Source organism: Danio rerio, chromosome 3, assembly GCF_049306965.1.
Source record: "Danio rerio strain Tuebingen ecotype United States chromosome 3, GRCz12tu, whole genome shotgun sequence".
Classification (NCBI taxonomy): Eukaryota; Metazoa; Chordata; class Actinopteri; order Cypriniformes; family Danionidae; genus Danio; species Danio rerio.
Window position 1 is genome coordinate 28,783,465 of NC_133178.1, and position 12,873 is coordinate 28,796,337.

At 35.3% G+C, this 12,873-nt stretch overlaps 1 protein-coding gene across 8 annotated transcripts in view; it reads right to left on the bottom strand.

Annotated features, from left to right (window-relative positions):
* slc1a9 (solute carrier family 1 member 9) overlaps positions 1 to 12,873 on the bottom strand; it is a 115,510-nt gene that overhangs the window by 66,869 nt on the left and 35,768 nt on the right. For 4 of the 8 annotated variants that reach the window (XR_012396752.1, XR_012396749.1, XR_012396753.1 and 1 more), the window contains exon 1: positions 2,722 to 2,824. The exons of 3 other annotated variants lie outside the window; for them this stretch is intronic. Coding sequence is in view for 1 of the 5 variants with exons in the window: in XM_073935246.1 (XP_073791347.1) it covers positions 2,722 to 2,815 (94 nt within the window). In the remaining 4 variants the exon portion in view is untranslated. Of the gene's footprint in view, positions 1 to 2,721; positions 2,825 to 12,020; positions 12,099 to 12,873 lie in introns of those variants that run through there. One more of the 8 variants, XM_073935262.1, reaches the window with a different exon arrangement.

A 12,873-nucleotide genomic window follows, 5' to 3' on the forward strand; every position in this document is an offset into this window, starting at 1 on the left:
ATGGCATATTTATGTAACTTTGACCAATTGTTATGTTTTGCTTTAATGACAATTTGATTTTTGTTTTAAATGTAGGGGAAAAGTCAAAAGTAGTTTGAACAAGAGTCAGAACAAAACAATATTCTATTTTATATTGTATTTTATTTTTTTTAATTCAGAGGAAATAAGTATTTCCAATGGTCTCTACATTTTTTCACCCCATTGTTGAAAAAAAATAATAAAGTATGATTTTTAGAATGTTCTGAAAGCTTGAAGTGTCTGTTTTATTTTTTTTATATAAAAATGACAATTTGATTTTAATTTTAAATGCAGAACAAAACAATATTATATTTTATTCAAAATAAATTGTAAATTCAGAGAAACTACGTATTTCCAATTGCCTCTTAATTTGTTTTACCCCATTGTTGCATACTAAAATATGATTTTTAGAATGTTCTGAAATCTTGAAGTGTCTTATGCTAATAATATCTATGATTATTTAAAAAAAAATTATTTTAACTTATTTGAAATTTCAACAAATTAAAAAAAAAATGTTTTCTTTTCCAAAAATTACTGACTCCAGACTGGTTTGGTAGTATTTTACATATTATATATACATATAATTTTAATTAATGGTATCAGAAATATAGGGCTCACAAACGCATAATAATATACACACCCATCAGTCGCTTACTAGGTTCAAGCTCTTATATATGCAAATATCTATTCAGACAACTATCAAACTGCATTAGTTGAACATGCAGAGGTGCACAAGATGATCAGCTTAAGCTTAAAATATTCAATCAGCATTAGTCCTGTGTTGCCAGAGATCAGATGAAAATGACCAAATTGATTTGAGCTGACAGAAAGGCAATAGTAACTTGCACACTTGTGGAGAAGAGGCTTTATGAACACACCACACCTCAAAACATTGAAGCAGATGCGTTACAACAACAGAAAACTGCAAAAAATGATTTAGTACTGACAACAGTGTTGGGGGCAACAATGGCTCAGTGGTTAGCACTGTCACCTCACTGCAAGAAGGTCTCTGGTTCAAGTCCCAGCTGGAACAGTTGACATTTCTGTGTGGAGGTGCTTCGGTTTCCCCCCACAGTCCAAAGACTGTGCTATTGGTGAACTGAATTGGCCGTAGTGTATGAGAGTGAATGTGTGTATAGATAGTTTCTGGGTTGCAGCAGGAAGTGCATTTGCTCGATAACATATGTTGGATAAGTTGGTGGTTTATTTCATGGTCTGTTCTGTTGAATAAAGGGACTAAGCCGAAGGAAACTGAATGAATGAAAAGAAGTGGTCAAATTACAATATTATTAGTTAGCCTTCACTTAAAAGCTCTAACTGCCCACAGAAAAACACACTGCTTTCAGCCAGTCACAGATGAAAGCGGAGTAATACCCACTGAAATTAATTGGAATGCTAACTAAGTTTGCTAACGCTAATGAGTCTACAAACTTCCTTGGCCACACTCAAACAGCACAAATCCATGTGCAATGACAAACTACCTTGAAAAATATCTTTCACAATACCCAGAGCTCTCTTTCTATCACGCTAATGAGCAGTGGCTACGCAAAACAATTTGCCAGAATGACAACAAACTCAGCTTGTGTATAAAAGCTGTATTAGTAATAGAAAAACACAAAGACCACAGAGACTGACGAATTGAGAGTAACAGATTAGTCACAAATGCTTTACCTCAGCAACACCAGCCAATATTACAGCTGGAGTGTGACGATATAAGTTGATCAAATTGCATCTTAAATCCTTGAACGGCCCTCTGCTGTGTTTACGTGAGCATGCCGACACATAACACACCACATTACCATAATTGGTCATTATTATTTTCATCTGTCGCCGTCTATGCTCATTTCACATAGAGGTCAATATATCGCACTGCCTCGTTTGACTATCTACCTAATCTGTAAATAGTTTATTCATGACTAATTACAACAAAGTCTTTGTAGAGAACATCCAACGTTTACGAATAAATCAACAGTTTATTAGAAAGTTCATAAGAACACATCTGCACTGTCGAATTTTCTTTTCCGCATCAAACATTTGGCAGTTCTGTGGTTCGTATGATCATGGCAAACAGTCAAGCATGAGATTTACTAATTCACCTCCTCACATCACATGCATCTTACAGCTGTTATTCCTCTTAAGCCTCCATCTCTTTCATGAAGAGGAATCAAATGATGCTGAAATTGAGGCCTGCTTTGGTTTGGAACTCACTGAAATCACCGATCACAAAGCAACGAAAACCACAAAGCCTCACAGGAAAACATTATAACCCGCTTCAAATCTTTTAATCTTCTAAACTGCTACTTCTCAATCGTTTTCTTGCACGCACACAGAGACACATCTCTCTCTTCGTATATGCACTGTCAAACCTCCATATGGGAATAATACACATCTCCAGTTCTTTTACAAAAGCAAATGACTGCCAAGTGGGTCCGATAAACATTTCGTCAGCCTCGGCCCATTATAAACATCTGCATGAAGCCGGACACTGATTGAACTAAGGGAAACTGAGGCCTGAGTAATGAGACGTATAGAATAAACACACGTGTTCGGAAGACAGCCAAAAGACAGAGTGACATTTATATTTGTGAACAAATAATGGGGAGTTGCATCACCGTGAACAGTTTTTTAGTCCTAAAATAGCTTGATGAGAAAAATACTCACCCAAGTTTGCCGTTGTGGCCTTTTTACCCATTGTGTTCTTACCGTTTTTCGGTGCGGTGTGGTTCTGACTCTTTGACCTCCATTTCTTTTTCTTTCTCTGGATGTTCCCTGTCCTGTTCATCTGTTTGCTGTTCATCTCAGATTTAAACTAAAACAACAGTTGCTGCTCAGACATAAAGACGGATTGGCAGCGTGGCTGAAATGTTTTTTTTTTTTTTTTTGGAGGGGGAGGGAAGTCATTTGCCAAGTTTCAATTGCACATACATAATCCTCTGTGAAACCTCATGGGAAGAGAGAGAGAGAGAGAGAGAGAGAGAGAGAAAGAGAGAGGTAGAAAGGCTTAAGACCCATGATTCTGCATCCCTTTTTACAATGCCTCACAATTTCCCCTCAAGTCGTGAACTTAAACCTGTTTTCTTGAAGGTTTTCACATTCAAACACAGGCAACAACATGCCAGAACTGCACCTACTGTATAAAAATGAAGCGCTACAGCATTCTGCTAATCTCTTTCTCTTTTTTTGAAGTTCTGTTTTGTTTTTCAGAGAGGAGGTAACAGGTTGTAAACAAAGTAAATAATTTTCATACTGCTAAGAGGTCACAGATTTCAAGTCAGGCCAAAATGCTAATTAAACACAGAGGGAACAAACTTCAAAATGGTGCAACGACAGTCAATGGTTAGCTCAACAAAAAAAAAAGGTAAAAAAAAAAAGGAATTCATGGATAATACATAATAAGCATTTTTATGTATGCAACAATGCACTAACAAGAAGCAGCTATTCTATTTTACAATGAAATGAGCAGTTTCTAGCCATGGTGTACAGTAAGTGTCTAAAATCGTCTGCTGCCATAAAGCATCCTTGCCCAGACCAAACATGTCATGGTTTTTCTTCTCCAGCAATCCAGATTTATGAATAAGAACAGGAATGGCTAACTAAATATAACAGCTTTGGCTGTCAGGCAGATGGCATCAAAGGGTAGTTTACTGTAGCTGTACTCTGCCAAAATATCTTCCTTTGTGTTCCAACAAGGAATGAAAGTCACATAGGATCGGAAGCACATTAGGGAGTAAAGAAGGAAAAGATTTTCATTTTAGGAAGAGCTGTCATTTTCAGAATCAACTTGATTTTAAGGTATCTGACTTATGATGTGTGCAAGTTATTTGCTCTAGATTACGTGCGGGATGTTTTTCACATCAAAAGTTACATTTTTCAATCATCCATGGAAAACGTGACTGAGATGAATTCTGAATGTATTTGTCAAATACATTGTGCATTCTGCATAATTTGGTGGAAAATTGCATGTATTCACACATGCATGTCATGATTTTGCCAAGTACGATGTCTATGTTGATCCTAGAACATCATTTTTGTTGGAAAACCCAAAACCCTAAACCCAAGCATAATTGTAATTTATTCATAAAATCAGAGGCGAATAATAACATGAAAATGGATAACAATCATGTATAAGTGCATAAACCTAACCGTAAGCCTAAACTTAACATAAACGATAAATGCATCCCTTAATTCTGATTGGATGATTGGAATGTTGTTCCAGGATCAGCATAGATGGTTATCCAGACACATGTTCTACTTGGTAAAATCAGGTTGGTAATTCGAGCACATTTGCATTCGCTTTCTATTTGTGCGAATACTTACATTTGCAATTGGTGTGAACCCAGTATTACAGTACGAGGCTAATCATAATTATGACATAAGGCGTATTCAAGTCCCCAATTTATTCTATAAATAAATTAAAACAACATTTTAAACCTTCTTCTGAAAAGTTATGAATAAATAATGTGTCATCGGCATGTTTTTATTTTTTTATTTAAATAGAATATTTATGAAGGAACTGTGAACTGAATCAGTCCTTTGACTGACTGATGACCTAACCAATCATGGCAGCAATTTTATTTGCTCAATTTGTTATTCTGTATGTAATAATTAACAGTGGGAAAGCCATTGCTGGTTTAGTAAAGACATATACATTAAAAGAAGAGTAAATTTTGCGAAGGATTGTTATAAACTCAAGAGTTCCCACTTAAATGTTGCTTGATAATAATAGCAGGTTTAGCATGATGTCCCGGAAAAGAACCGGGAGCTCAGAGCTCAGAGACAATGAGCCCATGGCTCCTGCCTGGTCAGTGAGCATGTAAGGGGGTACGAGATCAGGTAGTTTTCAAGAGCTCACCCTGATAAAGGAGGAAAGGTGGAGATGGGGTGGTTGGGGAGATTCTTCAAAAAACGAAGATAAGGCAGTAATGCTAGTTGGGCTATATTTATTGAGTTTGGAATGATCCGATTGGCTTATTATTGATTATAGATAAGAGACCAGCTGCGAGCAATCATATCACATGCTACTCTCGAAATTAGTTTGTGAAACTTCACTTAATTCTACAACACTATTATACTTTCTGTGATGGCACAGTGGGTAGCGCTGTCGCCTCACAGCAAAAAGGTTGGTGGTTTGAGTGCCCTGGTTTCCCCCACAAGTCTAAGGACATGTGCTATAGGTGAAGAGAGTAAATTAAGTTTAGTCCATATTGTACTGTATGTGTGTTTGTCCTGGTCCTCCAGGTTGAGGGTTGAGCGTTGGGTTAACGACCCACCTCATAAAAAATTAGATGTTAGGAAACACCAATATGGTGCACATAGCATAGAGCAAATAGCAAATTTAATTTAAACGACCCTGGGGGGAAAGTAAGAATCATACTTTCTAGATGCAACTTAGCAATATGTAAACAAATTTCATTAATTGGCTTCACTCAGAAACCAAAGTCTTACAGTTGCAAAATAAAACTGTTGTTTTTCTAAAGGCCGATAAATAAAACAGAAAGCTTCTAGTGGAAGGAAACTGAAGCTGGATATACAGTGTCAAGCCACAGAGATCTGATCAAAAACTGTACAATGTTAACCTTTATAATAGCCTAACAGTATGACACAGCAATTCAGGACAAGATAAAAGTTTGGAAGAAGGGTTCAGAATGTTTTTTCTGCATCCCATATACTGTATTTCTAACACAACTTAAACTCATCAATTGATTGGACTGCATGTCTAAGATGATGCGCTTTATCCATACGCGCCATTTCATATTAGAGATTAGAACTCATGCTAGACTTTTAATGATGAAGGCCAAAGCTAAAAAAAAAAGCATTAAAAAACATTTCTGATTAGTTTTTATTTTTCATTATTTGTCTGCAATATTTGTGACATTGCAATATTATATATATTCTTATTCAAATTATGCATTTGGCATCGTGCTCGCAGGGCACAAGATGAAATGCAACAGAATGATTTAGTTTTTCTGACATCAGTTTTTCAGATGAACTCACCACATTGTATCGTATAACATTAGCTATTTATCTGCGTTTCTTATTATCTCCTTCTAAAAGCAGCAAAAGGATGGTGCAAAATGTTGAACAAAGACATGTTGAGCAAAGGACAAAAACCCCAAGCAGACTTTAACCCTTTAGTGAAAGCGGTATTACATCATGAAAGTGTGACAGTAAAGTGATAGCAAAGAGTCTATCAGATGTATACTTGAGTAACTTTCTGGTAATAGAAGTCCATCTAGGTACTTTACCTAATGTTTTTAAATGTATACGTGGCATCTGCTACTTGATATTTTGACTAATATATAGGGCAGAAGTAAGAATTTTTAGATGCAAGTAAATATTTAAAAGAGTTGTGTACAAATAAAAGAAACATAATGCACGTTATAAGCAAACAAACATCTGTGATGATCAGTTGATGGATTTTTAGAGGTCTGGATTTATTTGTAGTGCTCAAATTTCAATATAAGTTTTGGGGATACACAATCTTTGTTTTACTTTAAAAAGCTTTAGGCAGAATGCATTGCAACTTAAAACTAAACTTAATGTGTAACTTGCTGTTTGCTTCCACATCCTATTGTGAGGACTATGTACTCCACAGCATTAGACTCTATTTATTACCTTTACTACTGACACTTGATGAACATTACCTGAGATCATACTCAAACAAGCAACCAAAATGTCTGAAGCTTAGCCAAGAAAAGTTGCTGGACTATAGCCATATCAAACAGAACAGGTTTGATTTTACAGTGGCAAGCTCTTTAAGACAAAGCCGGATGCTCAGGAATTAGATGTAATGATTAGCCAGAAGCAAAACTATGGTTAACCCAAAAATAATAAACCAAAGATTTTGGTCACCTGCCTTTTAGATCACACAGTGTTGCAAAGGAAATACTCTGAGGGTGTTAATCATCGTTTTGAAGATTACCACTTTTACTCTTCTAGTCAGATAATGATTCTAGTGCAGTCAGGAAAGCCTGGGAAAATCCCTTTAGAAAGCTAGCCAAGAATCACAATAAGCATTAAAAAGTTAAAAAGAGATTAGTAAGATTGAGCTAAATCTGGTAAACCAAGCCTGGTTTAAGACGGCAAGATGACAAGTGCCTAAAACCACCGTTAAAACAATCAAAACAAACCGGACCCGAATGCCTGCTAACCAACTAGGCTTTCAACAAGTAATGTAAGAATGTGTTTCTTGTGGTTTGGCTGCCATTATATGAAGAAGCCACAATGACGGTGTGTCAAAGAAAACTGTTACGTAATAAACATACTGAATAACCGCATTTCTGTCACATTGGTAATAACTTTGTAATAATAGTGACTTAAACTGAAGCAGTAACTGTTGAACTTAGTGTTTATGTGATGTATGCTTGTTTCAGTATACATTAATTTGTAAGCTTGACATAATATAATGACTTTTGTATTTTATATGTTTAATACATTTCATTGATTGTTTTCTTGATAAATATATGTAAAAAAAATGCTTTTGGGTTGTTTTAACCTCATTTGTAAGTGGCCAGGAGCCTAGTGTGCTGCAATTTAAGAAAATGTGCAGTTACAAAAAACACCAGCAAATTAAGTCAAGATTTTCATTCATTTGATAGCACACGTGCTGCAAATCCTCACAACACATACACATAAAAACGCGTTGCATTTTCACACAACCTGGACAACGCACAACACTTGCAAAAAACAATACAGTGGAACACAATGGGTTTTATTAATTTGTTAGTGTTTTGAGAAAATGCAGCGCGTTTTATTAATTTGTTTGTATTGTGAGAAAATGCAGTGTGTTTTATTAATTTGTGTTGTGAGAAAATGCATTGTGTTTTATTAATTTGTGTTGTGAGAAAATGCACTGTTTTATTAATTTGTTTATGTTGTGAGAAAATGCAGCGCGTTTCATTAATTTGTTTGCGTTGTGAGAAAATGCATTTTGTTTTATTAATTTGTGTTGTGAGAAAATGCACTGTTTTATTAATTTGTTTATGTTGTGAGAAAATGCAGCGCGTTTTATTAAATTGTGTTTTGAGAAAATGCAGCGCGTTTTATTAATTTGTTTGCGTTGTGAGAAAATGCAGCTTGTCTTATTTGTTTGTGTTATGAGAAAATGCAGCACGTTTTATTAATTTGTTTATGTTGTGAGAAAATGCAGCGCGTTTTATTAATTTGTTTATGCTGTGAGAAAATGCAGCGCGTTTTATTAATTTGTTTGCGTTGTGAGAAAATGCAGCTTGTCTTGTTTGTGTTGTGAGAAAATCCAGCGCGTTTTATTAATTTGTTTATGTTGTGAGAAAATGCAGCGCGTTTTATTAATTTGTGTTGTGAGAAAATGCAGCGCGTTTTATTAATTTGTTTATGTTGTGAGAAAATGCAGCACGTTTTATCAATTTGTGTTGTGAGAAAATGCAGCGCGTTTTATTAATTTGTTTGCGTTGTGAGAAAATGCAGCGTGTTTTATTAATTTGTTTGCGTTGTGAGAAAATGCAGCTTGTTTTATTTGTTTGTGTTGTGAGAAAATGCTGTGCGTTTTATTAATTTGTTTGTGTTGTTAAAAAATGCAGCGCGTTTTATTAATTTGTTTGCGTTGTAAAAAGTGCAGCACGTTTTATTAATTTGTTTGCGTTGTGAGAAAATGCAGCTTGTTTTATTTGTTTGTGTTGTGAGAAAATGCTGTGTCTTTTATTAATTTGTTTACGTTGTGTGAAAATACAGCGCCTTTTTTAAAAATGTGTTTGCGTTGTAAGGATCTGAAGCACATGTGCTGTCAAACAGATAAAGATCTTGTCCTAATTTGCTGACATTTTTTGCAATTGCAAATTTTTTATTAAATTGCAGCATATTATACTCTACTGACCACCGAGAGAAATTTGGGTAAAATATGGATAAGTCAAATTTAGGGTTACTTTTTAATTTGCATTGAAATGACCCAGCATTTTTAGTGTATACCTTCACAAAAAGGTTTTCAGCAAAGGCTTTTTGGAAAGGCTGAGAGACTCATGTTGTATCTTAACCACCAAAAATCAATGAACTGATTACAACAAAGGTGTGTGTTCAGATGTCTAAATGTGTGGCCAGTGTGTGTGTGTGTGAGAGAGAGGATTATTTTCTGAGGTTGATTGTTTGGTGTGGGCTTTGCAAGGGGATAGAATTATAATCCCATAACTCCCTGCCTCAGTGAGAAAATGGAAGCATCACAGCGACAGACTGGACGCAGCAGATGTTTTGAAACCTCACACATGAACTACACATTATCAGCTTCATTAACATAGCATATACAATTCAGATCTACATTTAAGACATTTTAACCAAATCTTCCAGGCATATGTTTGATCAACAGTGTCATGCATTCTATAGGAATCTAAACCATTTCGAACTGGCAAAATGCAGAAACAAAAAGTTCACCTGCTGCCATTAAGCCCTAATAGACCGACAGGTCAGCTGTTTTGTTGAATGTTTTGGACCGAAGCATGCCGTACATTTTCCTCTCAAAATGACAGCTGTGAGAAAAATGCCAGATAACGACAAACTCCTTAAAGTCACGTAGCATTTATTTTACAGAACTTTTTTTTTTTTTACAGCATATTGCTTTAAATGACCTTTTTAAAGCCTTGCTTAAGAAAGGAATTACAGTTCAATTCCTACGATAAAATAGTTTTATTAATTTATTAACAGCTCAGCATAATTGAGTACACCCCATTTTGAAAATGAATATTTTTACCCATTTGTCAATTAATATGGGTAATACATTTTGTTGCATTTGAACAAAACAATTCTATTAAACAGATATATTTATTAAAATAATATTTTAGCCACAGAACATTGTTAGAAGTGAAAAGATAATACATTTAAATTCATGCAAAAAATTGCAACAAAATTACAAACTACAGCATCTCAACAAAATTGTATATATTTTTTGTTTCTCTTGATTTTTTCTATATTTTAAAATGTTATTTAAAGTTTTTTCCTAACATATACATTTTGACTACAAATTTTTTAATCATTATTGGAAGTTATTTTGTTAGATAAGCTTCAGATTTGGCTTGACTGACTAATGTATATGCACAAATATAATATTCTAAAGCATCCTATAGAAAATATTTATTGAAATGAGAGATTTGTGAGGGGCAAGTCCAAAGACATGTGCTAGGTAAATTGGGTAAGCTAAATTGTCCGAAGTGTATGTGTGTGAGAAAGAGAGTGTATGAATGTTTCCCAGTGATGGGTTGCGGCTGGAAGGCCATCCCCTTGAGTAAAACATAGACTGGATAAGTTAGCGGTTCATTCCACTGGGGCGACCCCAGATTAATAAAGGAACTAAGCCGAAAAGAAAATGAATGAATGAGATTTGTAAGGGGTGTACTATATGCCAAGCGCTGTACTAAATAGATTAAATAGTTCACAATCATATTTCCCCCTCCTTCCAGACTCCAATAAATAGTTTTGTTAATCAATATTTCAAACTTGCTCTTAACTATATGCAATATATGTATTTACTTATTTCTCTCCAAAGCATCCCAATGCATTCCAAATAAATTCTTCATACTTTAATACACTAAGTCAAACCCATGACCTGTGTTATAAATACCATGTGATACAAGATGCAAAAAAAAAAAAAAACATAAAACAATACACAGGTATCAATACAGTTGATAAGCTACATGGAAATAAAATGCTATTTTAAAATGATACATTAAATTATATATTACATATATTTTGAAGATTATTTTTTCTTTTTATTCTAAACATTTTTAAACATACGCTTTATAGAATTTGGTTAGATTTTTTAATGCAATAATAATCAATAAAAATATATGTTCTGTAAAATAATTACTAACATGCTTTTTTATTATTATTTTAAGTAAGTTTAGTTATTTTAAGTCCTCATTACTGAATGAGGATTTTTACATTCAAATTATATATTTATATTTAATTTATTACAAAAAAGAGTGCAAAATTACACAAAAACGTTGACTTGAACTTTCTTTCGAGCCCTCCATCTCAACATTTAGCAGAACATTAGTGTATGCAATCAAAATGCTTAGAAAACCAATTTAACAATGAAATAACAATGTTTTCACGAAGTTAAATGTAAAAAGGTGATCAAGCACATCTGAACATGCAGGTAGATGTGCGTAAGTCCATCTGGGGGCTTATTTCTCTGCATGTGCAGACTTGTATGGGGTCATTTTGCTTAACATCCGCACACACACCGACTTGCACACACTCTCCCCCTTACCCCCTCTGACTATAATCTGAGTGTATTAATCTGTTGTTTGAACTCCTTAAGCACAAACTGTCTATCACATCTGCTCGCCTCACCACGCTATAAGCTCTGCTATTTATAAACCCCCAATTCCCCCTCTCTCTGTCTTTCTGTTTCTCTTCTACAAGTTTTTCACCTAACTGAGCCCCACAGGAACCCTCATTTTACCTTCCCAAATCCCTGTCAATCTGTCCTTAAGCTTGTCTGCAGAATCAAAGCTTTCGTTATTTCATTTCTGAAGCCACCCAGGTCTACACTTGTAGCGACAAATCGTCTCTCTCCGATATATGACCCAATCTAGCCATCTATCCATGCCTGATTGACTCCTGTTTGAGAAGTGCCTCTAATGAAGCGTTCCTCATTCATAATCTCACTCTTAAAATCATCCATCATCTCTCTGACACTTCACACTACCACAGCACCCAAAGAATGTCAGACCAGGGCTTTTTGTTAACTGATATGTGCTTTTAGGTGAACGACTATGGCATGTAAATTAACAACAATGACTAAAAGGAATTTTAAAGCAAAGAGAGAGACCATGCATACACCGATGATGGATGACCAGTGATAGTCAAAAATGCATGAACAGAACTTTATGTGCACTTGCAAGTGTTTGAGCTGTTCATAATAGCACGCCTAATTGAAAAAATGCAGTGCGTATCAACATTTGATCTTGTTCTATTGTATATTAATAAGATAAAGGACAGATTTACCCAGAAAGAGCAGTGATGTGAAGTCTTACCTGTGCTTTAGAGCCGTCTCCCATCCAACAAGATTGAGGCATTAGGAAAGAGACATGTGGAAAGAATGGACAGGGAGTGAGAAAGAGAGATGGAGCGTGATTGAGATAGAGAGAGAGGGGGGAGAGAGAGAACGAGACCAAGAGCGCAAGAGAGAAAGAAACAAGGCGAAGTCACAGTCTTTGCGTCATCTGAGACGATTCTCAGATTAATAAAAACGCTCTGATTCCCTGCCTGGCTTGTTCACACAGTTCCTCTCTCCCTCTCCCTCTTTTTCTCATTTTCTCTCTGACATATTCACACTCTCTCAATCAAATCTACTCTAATAATCCTCTGGTATCCTGTTACTTTGTCAGCTGTGTCTACTTTCACCAATGATACATGCCTGTAATCAGACTAATTCATTTATGCAGGGCTACATCAGACAGAGAGATAGATAGATAATGAAAGATTGATAGACAGAATATAATTATATAAATTTATACAACAGTTCTGTCTGGTTCTTCAATCTGATTGGCTGATAGCCGTGTGATATTCTGCAATTAACAGCACTCGACCAGCCACTTCAATCTTGTGGAGCACTCCTCCACACACAGAGACAAGCAGAGAACACTACATTTTGACAAATATTACTATTGTTGAACAACATAATGTACTTTTGAGGCTTTTTAGTCTAGAATGTAGTTGTTCAGATTGCAACTATGCAGTTTATTTATAAGGATAGTGCCTATTTTAAATTTTTAAAATTTCTGAGATTTAGTGCATTGGCCACCATCAGCCTGTCTGAGCAGACCACCAAAGAAAGCAACGTTTGACGTTCCGCCACCAGATGGCGACAGAGACTGCACAATAAGT